Raw genomic sequence first — 19,055 nt, 5'->3', positions numbered from 1 at the left:
AGTTCAAAACAAACTGAATATAGCTGGTTTTGTACATTATAAGTGATGCCAATTAGCACTAGATGAATTTGTTTAATCCAGGACACTCAGGCATTTAGGAGCAATCCTTCAAGATTAACGATGGTCCTTGGGGGCCCTCATTGACATTCTGAATTAGGTTTCTTTCTCTCTTCCCCCATTACCGTTGCCTATCTTTGTAGTATAGCACAGTAACATTTCTCAATCGCTGCACCTTATTTAGTATGTTGCCACAGAAGAAATATATTGTCACTTCATGTTTTTATAATCGTGAATTTATGAGGATGATTTAATTTAATTGTCCATTAACAAGTTAATGCGTGGTGCTCCCCCAACTGTTCCAGTTCTTTAAAAAAAATGGATTCAGAATCTAAGTTTTTTTTTGTTGAAAAGTCTTGGAAGCATCCATACATGAAAATATTAACGCATCTGTTATTTAAGCAGATACTGCACTTATTATTTTGGATTTCCAGTGCCTGTAGTTCTCCTCTCTTACTTTTGTCAAAAGGATCTGTTATTTCAGCCTCCTGATCCATTATTATTAAAAATTAAATGTCTGGACATTACCTGGCAATGCTTTGAATTTTCTGCTCCATTTATTTTTAACTCCCTCCCTCCAAAGTCTTTCCCTTCCCTGTAACCTCCTCAAGCGCAAGGCCTGGCAGATTTCTCACTTTTCTTTGCTGCAACATTGGCAGCTAGGCCTTCAGTTACCTAAGTTCTGGAATTCTCTCTACCTCCTTTTCTTTACGGTCCTTAGAACCTACTTTGACTGAACCTTTTGGTCTCCTGTCCTCTCGTCTCCTTATGTAATTAGTTGTCAAAGTTAAGTGACGTGCTTTTGAACATTGTTTTGCTCCATTAACCTGTATTATTATACATTTCTTCCAAAGATTTTTTTTTGTTTTTTTTGCATAGTCAAACTGGTTTCCAGTTGACCGATATTGTCAAGTAATAACTCCAGCTGAAGATTTGCAGTTGGCAGGCAACCAATATTGGATGAAAACAGGGGTGAAAAAAAATCCATCTATAGAATGTGCCCCATTGGATTCATGGCTGTGAACAATTCAATGAGCCATCACACGGGCCCAAAGCTTTAGGAAATGCATTGAAGATTATTGATGGCGATAAGCAGCTGAACAAGCCCAAAGCTTTAGGAATCTAATTGAAGATTAGTGATAAGCAGCTGAACAGGAACAGTGTAATACCTTATCAGTTGTGTTGCTGCATTGTGGTGTGTTTGGTTTAATTGAAACAGGGTAAGAGTATGAAACCAAGTAGAAATCTATTGCATGCCCATAAAGATATTGCTTTAGGCAGTAAAATGGATCAGCTTCCCATTGAGCGACTTGCGCTTGCAATCAGTTCCTTTTTAAAAATATATTGAATGTCCCAAAGTGATTGGCAGAGAGAAAAATAAATCTCTGCATATTAGTGCAAGTGTTGAGGTAACCAAAGAAGTTCTGAAGGAATGTTTGAAAGTAAGGGGCCATGGTTTTCACTGGAGTGGAAGGTGCTTCGTGAAATGTGCACCAGTGCACATCTCTTGTTGAGTTGACGGAGGTTGAAGAAGTAGGGAAGGATTTGTCTTTCGTTGAAGCTTTTTGAGATGCATGAGCAGGGCTTTTAGTGAAGGAGTAAATCGACATGTGTTTCAACTCCTTCAAACAAAGAAGTCTGAGGAACTCTGGCAGTGATGAGGTATTGGTAAAATCAAATCTGGCAGTGGCAGAAATAGGGGCAAGAGTGAGGATGGATAATATATAATTTACGGTGCAGGAGGAGGCCATTTGACCCATCAAGTCTACACCGGCCCTTGAAAGAGCAAGCCCACGCCTCCACCCTATCACCTAGTAACTCCACCTAACTGTTGGACAGTAAGGAGCAATTTAGTGTGGCCAATCCACTTAACCTGCACATCTTTGGACTGTGGAAGGAAACCCACACAAATTGCACCATCTGCCATGGTGGGATTCGAACCCAGGTCCCAGAGCATGACTTTGGGTCTCTGGATTACTAGTCCAGTGATAATACCACTACGCCACTGCCTCCCCCTATTATAAAGGTGAAATGGCAACTTTTGAGAGTATGTGGTGGTTGAAGCTTGGGATCATCACAAAATAAGTTCAGCTAAAGTGAGCAGCATGGAGGCACCTGGAATTGGAAAGTGTGTGTGGAGGGGGGGGAGAACGACACAGTGAGAAAGATATGTGGCATGCAATTGGATGAGATGATGGGAATCTCCATACTTGTCACCAACTCTCCTCCACTGATATTTTATCAGTGGCAATTAATGGCCACTGTTAGGACACCCTGTGCTCACCAGTACATGGAGGTTGCAGCTGGCAGCTCTCAAGCGGGACAGCATCCCATGTGGGGGGCAGAAGTCATAACATGCCTGACAACCATACAATCTGGTCGTTGTTTACCAGGTGAACTCACCTTGTCTTTTTGGCTGGTGGGCGGGGCTGCAACCATCCTGCGAAATCAAGCCCATGGGATTTCAGCAGGAGGCATGAGCTGGCTTTAGGCTAGCCAGTGATAACTTAGAGAATGTGACTGTTCGATCATGTGAAATCTGATGCGCAGCAATAAATCTTTATTTGGCTTGAATTGTGTTCGTGCTTGAAAGCAAAACCTCAAAATGCGGATAGGAAAGGTTTTTTAATATATAAAAGTAAATTTTAATGCTGGAAACTATTGTATTTTCTGAATGCAGAAAAGAATCTGATTCCCCAGCACATTATTCAAAGATCTCCCTATTTTTCATGGTGTACTTGTCATGGACTGCTTGTTTTTTTTAATATGAAGTTTGAGTACCCAATTCTTTTTTTCTCAATTAAGGGGCAATTTCATAATGGCCAATCCACCCACCCTGCACGCCTTTTAGTTGTGGGGGTGAGACCCATGCAGACATCGGTAGAATGTCCATACGCCACGCGGTCAGTGCCCCGGGGCCAGGATCGAACCTGGGTCCTCAGCACCACGAGGCAGCAGTGCTAACCCTGTGCCACTATGCTGCCCCATGGACTGCTTGTTACTTAGCATGATTTACATGTATTTTGAAAAGGAAATCAATGTATAATTTTAAATGCACCGAACAACTGTTCTGACCTCCACAGTAATCCATTGCGGCGTGCAAGTGATCGATCAATGTATAGATTACAATGACTAAACTCTTTCATTCTCCTTAACCCACCGGGACATAAATCATGAGGCAAAAAAGGCCAGTCGGCCTATTGTTTGCCCGTTTATAGACCTCGTACAATCTAAATCTCAGACTTTTAACCTATCCATTTAATCTCTTAAAAGTTCTCCATAACACTCTATCCTCAAAAGCTTGTGGGAAAGCTGGAACTTTTAGTTATTAACCCCCCCCCCCCCTTTCCTTCCCTCCTCTTCCCTTCAATGTCTGCATCATTCTTGGTCTCTTATTTCAAAGAACATTTGGTTGAATTTCTGAACCTATTGGCCTGGTATAAAACAAGTGTCCGGCTGCATGTTTAAAGTGGCAATGGGTCACTTCCCATTCTGCACTGCCAGTTGTATGCCTGGGTACTAGTTGGAAACTCTATCCCTTGATAATTCAATGTTTCAGAAGGTTATTTGGCTCATCAGTACCAGCTTTTTCTTCCCAACTCCCCTGTTAGTTTTGTGGGAACTATTTTGTCCTGTAGAGTATTTTATTATCTTGCATATTTTTAAACTTCCAACTAACTCCCATGTATTTATCTTACCATTTAAAGGAATTGATTTAGCTCAATCCTGTCTTATCCTGATCAATTCATGCTTGAGGCCTGTTTCAATATGTTGTTGTCTTACTCTCTGTGGTCAGTCAAAAATGTTTGTCCGTTTGTGGTCTAATCCGAAGAGCTAGCCAAAGATCAATGAAATAAGAATTAGCCACTTACGTCTAATACGCAATATATTCCACTTTGCAAGAAAAATGAGTGATATGCATACTCAATGGAAGTTAGTGGAAGTTGAGATAAGAAATCCATTGAGTGCTGTTGGACTTGATGTGGACACTTGAAATAATGAATAATATAGCCAGGATTGTAATGAATATTAATAATGCTACTGCTTTTCATAAATTTATTGTTTTCAGCTGTTTGTTTTGAACTTCAATCTGTAAACAAAGACTCTCCTTTATAAGGGATAAAATGTAGCTGTGGGACGTTGTGCGTGTATATATAATGTAAAAGAAGTTGGCTGTCAATATTCTTAACCACTGGTTATGTCGGAATTTACCAAAGAAAATAAAATCGATGCAGAATGTTTTAAAGAGTTTTGAATTAACCAGCAAAAAGTACCCAAAGATTTGGAGTGCTAATTGAAAGTTATGTTTTTGCATGTTAACAGATGTGATAACAGCTTCTAGTGCTTCTAGTGTATGAAGGTATGTTACTTTTATTGAAATAAGCTGTTCCTCCAGCTCAATAAATCTGACCTATAAATGCAGTGAGGTTAAAGCAATGGCTGCAATCATGGTTTAATTGGATATTCTAGCTTGTAGGTTATTTTGTTTTGTGGACAATTGCTGTGATGATCGGCTATGGTTCAACAAGTTGGGAATGCATAAATCGGCTAGGGTTTAAGTCGGAAATTGCTTATTTGTATGTCCAGTATGACTTCTGGCCAAGCACTCGCATTAGTAATTTGATTTAATTGTTGCCTGATCAGATGGATTTACTTGTATTGTCTATTCCTTGTAAAGCTGCTATGATAAATGTTTATAGCTGCAAATGTTGTAATATTTGTGGTCTTCGGATCTGCTGTAATCTTGGGTTAATGAGACTTTATTTAAATGGTATCGTATCTATTATGACATCATTCAATGTAACAGCTATACCAATTCACCAAAACGTCTCGAGAGCAACAGGCAAACTTTTGAGCTACTGATCACCCCAAAATACTATTATGATGTCACCTTGCTTAGCAACTTGCGTTGTCACCTTATTCTGGCATTAGACCATGATGTTTCACATGCAAATGTGCTCAGAATGAATAAAATACTTATAGTTTTTATTTTCTTCCCAGCATTTATCCAATCAGAAAGCATAATTGAGATACTACACTTCGGTGAAGGAGGCTTGTTACAGGTATGTTGTTTACACCTCAAATTGTATCATGGCTTGTAAAGATTTTATCAAGTTTTAATTTGCTTGTCACCTTGGATCCTCAAAAATGTTCTTTTAAACATAATGTTTTGCACAGCATTGCTTTAAACCTAATAATGCATTTTGCACAGCATCACATTAAACCTAGTAATGCATGGATAAAGTAATAAATGAGACCAGCCACGGAGTAATTTTACCTGTATTATTTGTAAAGTTTGTATTGTTTGATTTTGATTCTGGGGAAAATATACAGGACAGTAATCCCAGTTGAAAGGTTTGTGTAGTGCCTCATATTGCCCTGTCAGCCATTCAATATTTCTTTCTGTAGTTGTCCTATTTTACATTTTTGCCCTAGTTTCTCTTTTTTTGTGACCATACAAAATGTTGGACTTTTTCCTATGATACAATTCAAAGATTCTATAATACAACAATTTTTGTTCATGGCCACAAAAAATATTACCAACAGGTGACTTTTGGTTTTAATTTGTTCAGTAATAGTCTCAACTCGCCATTAGTTAATGGTAGAGAAGTCTTGCTGCAATTAATGAGCACATAGAGAGAGATCTGTGTACAGTTTTGTATTTTGGTTATCTTGCTTGAGGGTTAGTTGCATTGGAAGCAGTTCCAAGGTCTTACGATCCCGGTTGATATAACTGGATGGGAAGATCCCAGAATGGAACCCGTTTTGGAAGAACTTGTATAGATTTAAATCATTTCCCCATTAGGTTCATGTCTAGAATCTGCTTGTGTCTCGCTTCCAGAATTAAGCTGAAATGCTCTCTTTTTCTCCTTTTCCCTTTCTTCCATTGCCAACTTTTCCATTTCCAATTCCCTTTGAAAAGCACTCTTTATCCTGCGTTTCATACTCTTTCCCTCCCGCCCCCCTGCCCGCCCACTGCATTTTAAATTTCTTCAGAACTTGGTCTATCAGGCAACCCTGATAGAATTGGAGGTGAATTGGACATTCCGAATTCTCCCTCTGTGTACCGAAACAGGTGCCGGAGTGTGATGACTAGGGGCTTTTCACAGTAACTTCATTGCAATGTTAATGTAAGCCTACTTGTGCCAATAACGATTATTATTAACTCTTGCAATTTTAAATGTTTTGCTATGCTTTCAATCATCTTGGCTTTCCTTACCCCGCAGGCTATCCGAATTCCAATTTATCTGCCAATTCAGTTCACTGACTCCTGGTTACTTTCTGTAAACCAGTCAGAGTTAAATCTTCCATCTTTAAAGTCTTAGTAATTTTCAGCACCATTTTGGATGAAAACCTATATAATAAGCCTCACAGTAACTCCAATTCCTTTGACCAATATCTCAGTAAAGGATTTACAGATCCCGCCATTTAACAATACATCCCCGAACCAAGGTTTACTATTCAACATCCAGTAACTTGCTTTCTATGATTCACAATTTCCCAACAAATTATTACTAATCAGCACCCCTGCAAGACCCCCCTTTTTTACGATCTCAGTTGATATTTATAACTGGATGGGAAGATCAGAGAATGGAACCCTAGCTCTCAAAGGTTTCTCCGGCCACACCCACCTGGTGACTGGAAATTCCTGCCCCAGGTCAATGAACATGCATGATTCATGTCCCACCCGTGGCGATCTTGCGGTGGGCGGGGCAGAAGAATCCAGCCCTATAATTTTTATTTTGTTTTTATAAAATGGGGGCGGGAATAGAGTCACAGGACTACTAACATTTTTTTAACAAGAAGAAAAACATCTATTAGACATGAGAAATTGGAATATGATCCAATATAGCTTTTAATTACACACAAATTTTAGGATTAATACAGATTACAAAGTACATCTTAATCTACAGTGGTCTCATTAACACACAAGATGACTGTTGGCAAATGCACTCTCCACTCTGAACTAGTGAATGTTTGTGGATGTCTCCTCTGAATCCCCCCCAGATGATTGTTGCTTGAGAGTTTCCAAACTCCTTAAAAATATGCTTTAAAATCTCCTCTCAAAAGTATGCTTTCCCTCAGCAATTTGCATTCAGAGGTCCAGACCAGGTTTTCCAAATTACACTTTTAAACAAAAGCTTCTGTTCTACTTTTAACCGTGATTCCTGTCCTGGATTTTACATCAACACCGTTAGAATTTATTTGCCTTGACTGCTGTGCAAACTGCTCACAATTGCTTTAACTCTCGATTCCCAGACTCTTATGAAAATAGCATCAGACATTTTGTTTACATTTTGAAGACTGCTGTCTAACTCAGCACTTTGTTTATTTACTCTTCCTTGAATCCTTCTGGGCAATACCTTGATCTCCATTCACTTAACTTCTTGGGATACTTATCTTCATTTCTCTAGTTTCCTTAACTAGCAGGACTTTAGATTTCCAGCATCTGTTTTCTTAACCATTACTTCACAGTATGGCTTTTCTTTGTGCAAAGCCGAGCAAGATGTTTCCTCTCTCTCCTTCTAAATCAACTGCTTCTAGCAGAGCTATGAGAGCTCCTTTCTCTTTCACTATTTCTCTTGAATTGCAATTCTATCTACCTTATAAGATTCCATTTGCTAAGCAACACCCACATTTTATCCCTTTAATTTTCCCACCGTAGCCCGCTCTACTCAGCACAGATAAAACCTAATCAACTCCCAGACATACAATCTCGAACTTGAGGGGTCTCTTTTTTTTTTAAGGCCGTGATAATGAAGAATTTGTTTTCTCACCAAAAGCTGTTGACCTTTGAAATTCTCTTTCCTGGAGAGCAGTGGAGGCTGGATCATTGAATGTATTAAAGAGTTGGCCAGGTTTTTGATTGACAAGGGAATGGAGTGTTATGGGGACAAGTAGACAAACGGAGTTAAGGTCACAATCAGATCAGCCATAATCTTATTGAAAGACAAAGCAGGTTTTGAGGGGCTGAGTGGTCTACATTTCCTGTCATGAGTTATTGGAAATTTATACATTGGTTAGTTAAGATGTGGCACTTTAAATTGTCATGAGATGATTTAAAGTAAAGACAAATTTCACTTTCTAATATTTTTGTATTGTACTGTTTTCACTATCCTGCATGACTAACTTGAAATTTTAATTGAAACCAGATTAAAGAAAATAACTTGTTCAAAAATCACAACATGAGCAATATGAACCTAATTTTAAAACTCATAAAATTGTGTACTAACCATAATGACCTCATCTTAAACATACATTGAACACTGGGAATTTTGATTCTGGAAGAACCTTTTTTTTGTATATTTATATGCACATTCTTTTAAGTATAAATAAGTTTGAGTGCTCTGTTGGAAACGAGTTGTATAAAAAGTAATGTACTTTTGCTATGTGAATCACACTATATACATTGAGAAGTCTATGCTTTTCCACTTCCAAGCTGTTTAGTTTGTTTGGCCATTTTTGATTTTGCCTACACTAATGCTGATTTTCCTGTCTCCGTTTCTTCATGTAAAGCTGCTGTTTTTCCCCCTTTGTGTTCAAAAAAAAAGAAGATTGCTAGACTTTCAGCCAAATGAATAACATGGCTATTAGGCTAAACCTTCATAAGAAAACCTAATTGGAGACTGAGGGCATTTTTTTTCTTAAAAGATGCTCACTGGCACCATACAATACCATGGTGCCTCCACAGTTTAGTACAATGCTCGCCAATGGTCAGACCATAAATGCAAGTACAATTGTTAATTGGGCATGCCTGTACTTAACAGTATTTGGTTGTACCTTTTCTAAATTACTCCATTTAATTGCCTTTAAGTAAAAATTCTGACTTTTACTTGTAAATGTAACCAGCATTAAGGTCAAAACCTCTGGTGGGATTTATCCAGTTTGAGTTATTTTGCGTTGCTTTCAGACAGTGTAAAATTACTTTGGGTCGCTGCATGATACCATTTGTACAACTGTACTTCGAGTACAATGATATAATTGGTTTCTATTTCCAGAACTTGTAGGTTCCATCAAATGCTCACTTCAGTTTTTCAATAACTCTCGTACGCTTTTGTATGATTGTAATTCAGTGAAATGAACTGGAATTCTCCCTGAGAGCCAACCCAAAGTGAAATTAATATGGGACAATTGTCCAAAGGCTGCAGCAAGTTGATATTTTAGCATTGTGGAACTTCGGACTTTTGAGGTGTATGAGAATACTATGAAAGCTGACCATGAAAAGAAAACGTTATTGGCCGATTGCATTACGCCAAAGGTTGAGTCTAGTTGTGGAGAGGTTTTCTTTGTAATTTGGAAGGGTAGAAATGCAGTTTTCCAAGTCAATATGATATTTTATTCACACCCAAATTTTCTCCCTCTCTCCACATGTTGACCATATCCAATAAATATTTTAATTATTGTACTTTGCACAACTTTACCCAGCTAAAACTGTTGTTTGTTGTTACAAAGAAGCAGACCAATGGATTATGCAAAAAAAAGTGGAAGAGATTGGGGAACAATTTACAGTATTTGTGGTATAAAAAAATGAAGGCTGAAGATGGCTACATAAAATCTAAAGCTAGTGTTTTACAATAAAATATTTGTTGCAGAATCTAGTAATTCAGGAAATGTTGCAGTAATGGAAAAGCAGCTGTTTTTCATTGTTCCACACCGAACATATGGGGAAACTTGCCAGCTGAAATACATTTCAATGTGATGGACAAGAGGTTCAGACATGGAGGAAGTTCATACAACCAGGAAATGTGTATCGAAGCAGAAAGGTTTGAGTTCTTTGTTTGTTTCCTATTATGAAGGAAACTGAAATGAATGCTGGCTTGTCTGAAGGATATTACGCAATAATTCTGTTGCTCAAGGTGCATGTGGGTAGTCTTGCTGGATGGGAAATTGTTAGTGTTCCGATACTAAAATGAGTTGAAGGAAATGGCACTTGTGCAATATCAAAAGCATACTAGCTTGATGCTTAATCTTAATTCAGCACCTCATTGCTCCAACTATCACCAAACTATTGTCAGCAGTACTTTGCTGTTCCTCAGCGATGTTCTAGCAAGTGTGCAAGAACACAGAATACATAATTATCTTACATTTTATTTTACAATTCATATGGGCAGGCTACAAAAAAATGACCAATTTTGCTTTACTGAAATATTGGTGAGAATTGATTTAATGCTTGAACCTGGTTCTAACGAGAACGCTCACTACTTGATGTATGAACCTGATTCCATAATTCCTAAATAACAGGATCCTGTGTAACAATATCAATCAAGTTAGAACCTTTATATAGATACCAGACCACAATGTACTTTCAATTTTTTTTAGGGTTTTAATATTATAAAGTTTAATGATGATTTGCGAAGATTATGCATGGTGGTTTCATGATTGAGAGGACCTTGCATGGTGGTAGTGGACTGGGAAATAATTTGATCGGTGGTGTGGTTAAATAAAATAAAATAAATGCTGTAGATACTCTGCAGGTTGGGCAGAAACAGCACAAACTGTTTTTAAGCTTGGTGATCTTTCACCGGTATCGATGATGGATCACAATCTGAACATTTTTATTCTCAGATGTTGCATGACCCCTATGCCCAACATCCATGATATTTTGCTTTTGTTGTAGTGCTCTTGAGACTTAACAGCACTGGCAAAACACACAATTATATACTATCCCTCTATCATGGTGATCTTTTAACAAATCTCTTGACATGCTAGGCTACTTTGCAGCCCATTAAGAGTTGCCCTTGTACTGTAGAGTTGGAGTTGTGAAAAGATGAGATAGTTGCAGATAAATATATGTTGAGTGAGTGGGCAAAAATCTGGTGGATGGAGTATCATGTGGGAAAATGTGAAGTTGTTCACTTTGACAGGAAGAGTATTAATGGAGAACAACTGCATAATTTTGGCAGGAAGAGTATTACTTAAATGGAGAACAACTGCAAACTAGAGGGGCTAATGGCCTATTTCTGCACCTATAGCATACATTTGTCGTATGTAGTCCCACCAGGCTGCAGGCTCCTTCCCGTCTTTCAGTCAGCAGTTTTTATGTTCATTTTATATCTGATGCCACAAATGGCTAGATATGTTCTATTGCTGCTTGCCACAGTGAGGTAACTATGATGCTATTATATTTGGCTACTGTAATGTTCTATGTCTGTGGTAGGCAACCTGCGGCTTAGGTGCCACGTGTGGCCCACCGGTCATTTTGCCTGCGCATGTGCAGAGTTGCCTCACTTCTGTGGCTTCCATTTGCACAGCTTTTCTCCCGGCATGACTTGAAGTGATGCGCACGTGAAGTGAGGTGCGTGCTGACTGAGAGATGCTGTGCCACCTCTGCGTCCAATCAAGTATAAATATTTATCTTGCTTTCACCACTTGAAGATGACAGTTCCATTAATATATGAATGATTAAGCATTTTCTCTATACTAAATCTTATTCCAGGGTCATAAGAACATAAGAACATGAGAATTAGGAACAGGAGTAGGCCATCTGGCCCCTCGAGCCTGCTCTGCCATTTAATGAGATCATGGCTGATCTTTGCGGACTCAGCGCCACTCTCCGGCCCGTACACCATATCCCCGAATCCCTTTATTCTTTAGAAAGGCATCTATCTTTTTCTTAAAAACGTTTAAAGAAGGAGCCTCAACTACTTCACTGGGCGAGGAATTCCAGAGATTCACAACCCTTTGGGTGAAGAAGTTCCTCCTACACTCCGTCCTAAATCTACCTCCCCTTATTTTGAGGCTATGCCCCCTAGTTCTGCTTTCCCCGACCAGTGGAAACAACCTGCCCGCATCTATCCTATCTATTCCCTTCATAATTTTATATGTTTCAATAAGATCCCCGCGCATCCTTCTAAACTCCAATGATTACAGTCCCAGTCTACTCAACCTCTCGTCATAATCTAATCCCCTCAATTCTGGGATCAACCTAGTGAATCTCCTCTGCACTCCCTCCAGTGCCAATATGTCCTTTCTCAGGTAAGGAGACCAAAACTGAACACACTACTCCAGATGTGGCCTCACCAACACCTTATACAATTGCAGCATAACCTCACTAGTCTTGAACTCCATCCCTCTAGCAATGAAAGACAAAACTCGATTAGCCTTCTTAATCACCTGTTGCACCTGCACACCAACTTTTTGCGACTCGTGCACCAGCACACCCAGGTCCCTCTGCACAGCAGCATGTTTTAACATCTTACCGTTTAAATAATTATCCATTCTGCTGTTATTCCTCCCAAAATGGATAGCCTCACACTTGACAACATTGAATTCCATTTGCCAGACCCTAGCCCATTCACCTAACCTATCCAAATCCTTCTGCAGACTTCCGGTCTCCTCTGCACTTTTTGCTTTACTGCTCATCTTTGTGTCGTCTGCAAACTTTGACACATTGCACTTGGTCCCCAACTCCAAATCGTCTATGTAAATTGTGAACAACTGCGGGCCCAACACTGATCCTTGAGGGACCCCACTAGTTACAGGTTGCCAACCAGAGAAACACCCATTTATCCCCACTCTCTGCTTTCTGTTAGTTAACCAATCCTCTACCCATGCTACCACTTTACCCTCAATGCCATACATCTTTAGTTTATGCAGCAACCTTTTGTGTGGCACCTTGTCAAAAGCTTTCTGGAAATCCAGATATACCACATCCATTGGCTCCCCATTATCTACTGCACTGGTAACGGCCTCAAAAAATTCTACCAAATTAGTCAGACACGACCTACCCTTTGTGAACCCATGCTGCGTCTGCCCAATGGGACAATTTCCCTCCAGGTGCCCCGCTATTTCCTCCTTAATGATAGATTCCAGCATTTTCCCTACAACCAAAGTTAAGCTTACCGGCCTATAATTACCCTCTTTCTGCCAACCTTTTTTAAACAGTGATGTCACGTTTGCTACTTTCCAATCCTCTGGGACCACCCCAGAGTCTAGTGAATTTTGATAAATTATCACTAGTGCGTTTACAATTTCCCTAGCCATCTCTTTTAACACTCTGGGATGCATCCCATCAGGGCCAGGAGACTTGTCTACCTTTAGCCCCATTAGCTTGCCCAATACTGCCTCCTTAGTGATTACAATCATCTCAAGGTCCTCACCTATCATATCCTTATTTCCATCAGTCACTGGCATGTTATTTGTGTCCTCCACTGTGAAGACTGACCCAAAAAACCTGTTCAGCTCCTCAGCCATTTCCCCATCTCCTATTATTAAATCTCCCTTCTCATCTTCCAAAGGACCAATATTTACCTTAGCCACTCTTTTTTTGTCTTATATATTTGTAGAAGCTTTTACTATCTGCTTTTATGTTCTGAGCCAGTTTACTTTCATAGTCTACCTTACTCTTCTTTATGGCTTTTTTAGTAGCTTTCTGTTGTCCCCTAAAGACTTCCCAGTCCTCTAGTCTCCCACTAATTTTTGCCACTTTGTATGTTTTTTCCTTCAATTTGATACTCTCCCTCATTCATCTCCTTAGATATCCACGGTCGATTTTTCCCCTTTCTACCGTCTTTCTTTTTTGTCGCTATGAACCTTTTCTGAACACTGTGAAAGATCGCTCGGAAGGTTCTCCACTGTTCCTCAACTGCTTCACCATGAAGTCTTTGCTCCCAGCCTACCTCAGCTAGTTCTTCTCTCTTCACATGTTAGTGAACATGTCCGATTCAATCTTGCGAGCCACTCATGCGGCCCACTCACTGACCTCCCTGTTCTATGTAGTGCTATCATTGTCCTACCAGGGAGTGCCTTTGTGATTTGTGAACATGGTCTGTTTGGTTGATTTTTGAAGTTGATGGGCCTTAATTCTCCTCTCTTCCTGCCAGTTTAAAATAGTGAAAGCCTAAACTGTAGGATAATCTGGTGCCCAATTCATGGGAGGAATCTTGAATTGAACTGCTTTTGGCCATTTGTGCCAGCTGTTAACACCATTGGACCATTTTACACCTGCAAGTCAGAAAAATTAAATGTACTTGGAAATAGGTGACACTTTTTCTAGCACGATTCTAATCTTCTAAACAGTTCTGACACAGAGCAGCAATATTCTGAGGGTTGAGAAGTCTGCCTTGAAATTGATGGTGAATAATGAAAACTGTCAGAATTTCCATGTGCCTGTGGAAACCCATGATAATGCAGGAATGTTCACTTACAATCAACATGCACCTTTTACACCATGAAAGTACTTGACCTTCTGAAAACCATTACAATGAAAGTGAGGTGCATGCTGTATTAAAAATAAAACTTGGCTGTTTCAAATGTACCTTTTAACCTCCCAAGAGGATTTAAGAGCCATAAATAACTTTGTTGAAGAAGGAGTATGCAATAAGAATGCTGTTTCTAATTGCTCCCATGTTGTTGATTTGGTAGTTAGAATTGTTTTAATTCAGCGGTAATCGATAGCTGAGTACTAGGAACTTCTTTCCTTCTGGGAGAAATGCCAGCTCTCCACTCAGTATCTCCTCAGATAATTTCTGTGCTGAACATGTCAGCTCGGGGCAAACGAGGAAGAATCAATACCTTGCTACTCTGCTTCACTTACCAAAACCCCTGAGAACCATGTCACTGACCTTTGTCATTCCTTTTCTTATATTCTCTTTTTTGATGTTTAATGTCAATTGCTGGCTGTTCATCGTCCATACATTATGAATGGGGGTGGGTGGGGGAAGGAGGTTGGCTGCTTTTAATAATTATACAGTTTAGACATTGACTTATTGAGTTTATTTTTGTGTGTTTGCAGACAGAGTCCGACATGGGCCTCAGTTCATATCAACAGAAAGGGTAAGTATCTTGGGCCTTTCTGCCAGATGTTGACATCCCAAGTCAAAGTTTAAATGAGCAGAAAGCTTTCAATTGAAATAAAAATACATTTTATCTTCATACAATGGCTGTAATGGTTTCAGAGGTTTCAGCCAACTACTGTTTTCTCATTTCCTGCTTTCCCTTCCCCCAAACTTGATTCATTTGAAAGAGTTAATTTGTCGTGACTACCCTTGGATGATCCTCTTCCTTACTTGTTGTCTAGCTTTGCTATTTGTTTGTAGGAGCGGTTTCAAGACCTGTGTATTGAGTTCTTCCACGTGGGGTTATTCCCTGTGGCTCAGCTCAGTACAGGGAGAAACAAAAACACCATCTCAGTGTAGTGTGTGTCCACCGCTACCTACTCCCACCTTTCGCATAACTTATGGATCCGACTGCCTGATCCGTAACTCCTCTACCTACTGGGTGGTAAATTGAAATGTACTCACCCGTATTTAGGAGGCGGATCATTCTGCCAGAATCCTGTGTACGCCCGTGCTCGCAGTGCGCCAAATAATGTAGGAGCGGTTTCAAGACCTGTGTATTGAGTTCTTCCACGTGGGGTTATTCCCTGTGGCTCAGCTCAGTACAGAGAGAAACAAAAACTCCACAACCTGGACAAGATGGCTATTTAATCAAGCTTGTTACGTGTACACAGAGAACAGACTGGATATCAGCCAAGACCTGTTCTACCGAACAAAGCGCCGAGCACAGTAATTATACAGCGTTCAAAAATCAATAGCCCACCCCAGTTGAACGCAATCCAATCCCTGAAGCTGCTTCTTTTAAACTTATCCAATAGAATTGCGAGCGGTGTTTAAACTTCACCTAATAGAGTCACAAGCAGCGCATGATTGATCATCGTCCTGACAGCTGCTTACAATCCCAGCAGCCTGCTGACTGTTTCTGAGAAACAGAATAACAGAAAGACAAGATGTCAGAAGTAATTGGTCAAGTGAGCTATCCTAAATCCTATTTGAGTACTTGTTACTGCTATGTCCTAAAAATACATGTTTAATGGTTAATAATGATTTCTCAGTCCTATAATTCATCTGAATCCTTAATAAAAAACTTATGTAAAACTACTCATGCTAATGATTCAGTTTTAAGAGATATCATCACTGAAACGCCCCCCCCTTCCTCACCCTACCATTCATTGAAGCCTTTATGCTGTCTCTCTAAAGTTGTTAGAAGCTCATGCTTGTACAAATTTGAACTCTAGGTTGTTAGAAAAATCTTAACCATAGACCGTTGCTAACTTTCCCATTAACTCTTATCAAATGATATTACTATATTTTGAGACAAACAATGGGATATAACGTCATGGTGGCTTGATTTGCAACTATGTAAATAAATAGTGACTGGATCCAGGAACATCAGTTCAGAATAATGTGTTGATATGCATGAGTTCGTCAGTGTGCCTGAAAACAGAACTAACTTCACAACATACAATCTGAAGGCATAAAATTACCGGTGCAAATGTGTAGCTCAGTTTTTCAGGAGCACCAAAGTATCTTCAACTATTCTGGACAAGTAAATTTCAGTATTTCCTGTCAAAATTAATTATTTCACTCATTGAAAAAATGTTTTGTATTGGGGAACAAAAGGGGTTATCTCACTTTTCTGATCTATTTGCAGTTTTGCATATCTAACTTCAATGGATTTGGTAGTTTGTATCCTCCCTGAAATATTCTGATGTTGATTACAGGTGACCAGTATTGCGTTATGTAGTTCCATGGCATATCTTGAGGGGATAACCAAGAGTTGGTGCACGCTGAGTGAGCATCAGTACATTAGATTAGTATGTCCTGTTTCATTCTAGTGCCTCCACAAATGGATTAATGCAAGATGGACAAAGAAACTGAGGTATTGGAAGTAGTACTCCAACACTTAGTTGAGGGGCAGGGTTTTAAGCAGATAAGAAGTGGAGATGCAAATGAATTTGGAGAGAAAATTTGAGAAAGACTTGTGCACTTATGGTCTGTTGCCAGTGGAGTGAAGGTGCACAAGAGGCCGGAGTCAGCAGTGAAGTGTGGGGTTGTGCAGACAGGGTTAAGCTTGGCCATGAGGGATTTGGCCGCAGGAAGCTAACCTAGGTCAGCGAGGATTTGGATGAAGAGCAATCAAGAGTTCGCAGAATCCCTACAGTGCAGAAGATGGCCTTTTGGCCCATCGAGTCTGCACCAACTCTCCAAAAGAGCTTACTGCCTAGGGTCACTCTCCTGCCCTATCCCCTTCACCCCACCTAACCTGCACATCTTTGGACTGTGGGAGGAAACTGGAGGACTTGGAGGAAACCCACGCAGACACTGGGAGAACGTGCAAATTCCCCAGTCACCCAAGGCTGGAATCTAATCTGGCTCCCTGGCTTTGAGACACAAGTGCTAACCACTGTACCACAGTGTTCTGTGTGGGACAGGGTATTGACTCAATGGAGTTTGAAAGTGGAGGATGGCAGGCCAGTAGATAACGTTGGGGTCTGAAGGTGAAAAAGGCAAACCAGAATGGCATTAATGCTGGAGGAATTGAATTGAGTGTCTAGGTGTTTCATGTTTTAATTTTTTAATTTTTCCAATTTAGCATGGCCAATCCACCTTACCTGCCCATCTTAGGGTTGTTGGGGTGAGACCCTTGCTGACACTGGGAGAATGCGCAAATTCCACACTGACAGTGACCTGTGGCCAGGATCGAACCCGGGTCCTCTGTGCCGTGAGGCAGCAGTGCTAATCACTGCACCAGGTGTTAAGAGAAATTTGTAATTTATTATGGGGTCTGAAGCTAAGCTTGAGAGTTGAACAAGATACTGAGGTTGTCAAACAATCTCTTTCGGTTCAAGGGTGAAATAGGGAAGGAGCCTAGCTGGTGGCAGGGGCTGAAGGTGATGGTATCAAGTCTTTCAGTTAAAGGAAGGTGAGATTTATTAGATTGGATTTTGGACAGTCTGTCAGCATAGAAGCGGAGTTCAATATGCTTCCTCTTTGGAAACTTTAACTTGTCTCTCTGCACAGATGTTGCCAGACTTGTTGAGTTTTTCCAGCACTTTGCAGATGCTGGAAATCTGAAACAGAAACAGTATTTTACATTTTTATATATTGACAGAAGCGGTTTGTGGAGGGGTTGAGAGTGACCTTGAAATTAGTCTAATGTGTGGACTTGAGGAAGCTGAATTTAAGTCTGCGCAGATGAGGGTCAGCATATAGATGAGGAAGAGGAGGGAGCAACGAATAAATCCTTGGGAGGTAATGATGCCTACAATAGTAGGAGAAACTGCTGGAGATGTTCTACATGTGCACAGATCTGGAGGAGGTGGAACCATACAATATGGATTTATTTAAATTCAGTTCCCTACCAATTTGCATTGGGGTGAGTTCATTTGCAAGCAGCATGCTATTTGCTGAACTCTGACACTTGCTATTACGTAAATCTGGATGTTTTGGCACAACAATCACATTTAATGTCAGTGTTTGAACATTCTGAATAATTCAGTATGTTCTTAATATAACTGTCTAATACACAACATACCAAAATTAAACTATTCCTGCAAACCAAAGGACCATTGAAGAAGTTCATCTTTATTGACCCATACAGCAATGCAACCTGGGTACGATGTAATGCAGTAATCAGCTTCTTGCTTGCCAACAGCTTGCATTGTAAAACGGAGCTATTCATTTGGTTGAGAAATTTGAAAGTATGTTCTCAAGAAAATCTTGTACTTTGTACAAGTGAAAAATCTTAAATGTATAGTTTACTACTGACAATGCTCGACGTATCAGCAGGCACATTATGTAGATTCCATTCAGTGCACAGATGGCTACATTATTGCCTGTAGAGTTGATACAGTATTCAAATGTTATCTGAAAGGATATGAATATAATGTACAAATCCTCTGGGGACAAGATGAATTAATTTAAAAATTAGTATGCAAAATATTCAGTCATTGGCCTAAAGGCAAAGGAAACCGATGCGATTCTGCTTTCCAGTGAACTTCAAAACCATGGAATTGCACCACATGGAAAGAGGCCATTGGCCTGTCGCACTGTGCTGCCCTGGGAGCTACATAAATAAATCCCCCTGCCCTGCAAATCTTTCCTCTTTAATTATTTATCCAGCTCTCTTTAGAAAATTAGCATGATCAGTTTGGGCAGTCTATTTCCAATCACAACAACTCTGCATAATCTTTTTTCTTTTATGTGGCCTCCAATGCT

General features: G+C 39.9%; 1 protein-coding gene and 1 long non-coding RNA gene across 3 annotated transcripts in view; one reads left to right on the top strand and one right to left on the bottom strand.

Moving 5' to 3' along the window:
- The window catches only part of LOC140392033 (uncharacterized), a 43,159-nt gene extending 27,636 nt beyond the window's left edge, over nucleotides 1-15,523 (bottom strand). For both annotated transcript variants that reach the window (XR_011935229.1, XR_011935230.1), the window contains exon 1: nucleotides 15,300-15,523. This is a non-coding gene — a long non-coding RNA (uncharacterized lncRNA). The remainder of the gene's footprint in view (nucleotides 1-15,299) is intronic.
- Nucleotides 1-19,055, top strand: part of tmem131 (transmembrane protein 131) — a 253,551-nt gene that overhangs the window by 72,489 nt on the left and 162,007 nt on the right. Inside the window, exons 2-3 of the mRNA XM_072477208.1 lie at nucleotides 5,059-5,120; nucleotides 14,792-14,832. Coding sequence (XP_072333309.1) covers nucleotides 5,059-5,120; nucleotides 14,792-14,832 — 103 coding nt within the window. The remainder of the gene's footprint in view (nucleotides 1-5,058; nucleotides 5,121-14,791; nucleotides 14,833-19,055) is intronic.

The sequence above is a fragment of the Scyliorhinus torazame genome, chromosome 15 (assembly GCF_047496885.1).
Source record: "Scyliorhinus torazame isolate Kashiwa2021f chromosome 15, sScyTor2.1, whole genome shotgun sequence".
Classification (NCBI taxonomy): domain Eukaryota; kingdom Metazoa; phylum Chordata; class Chondrichthyes; order Carcharhiniformes; family Scyliorhinidae; genus Scyliorhinus; species Scyliorhinus torazame.
Note: the sequence above shows the minus strand (reverse complement) of the source record. Positions and strands in the feature narration are given on the sequence as shown.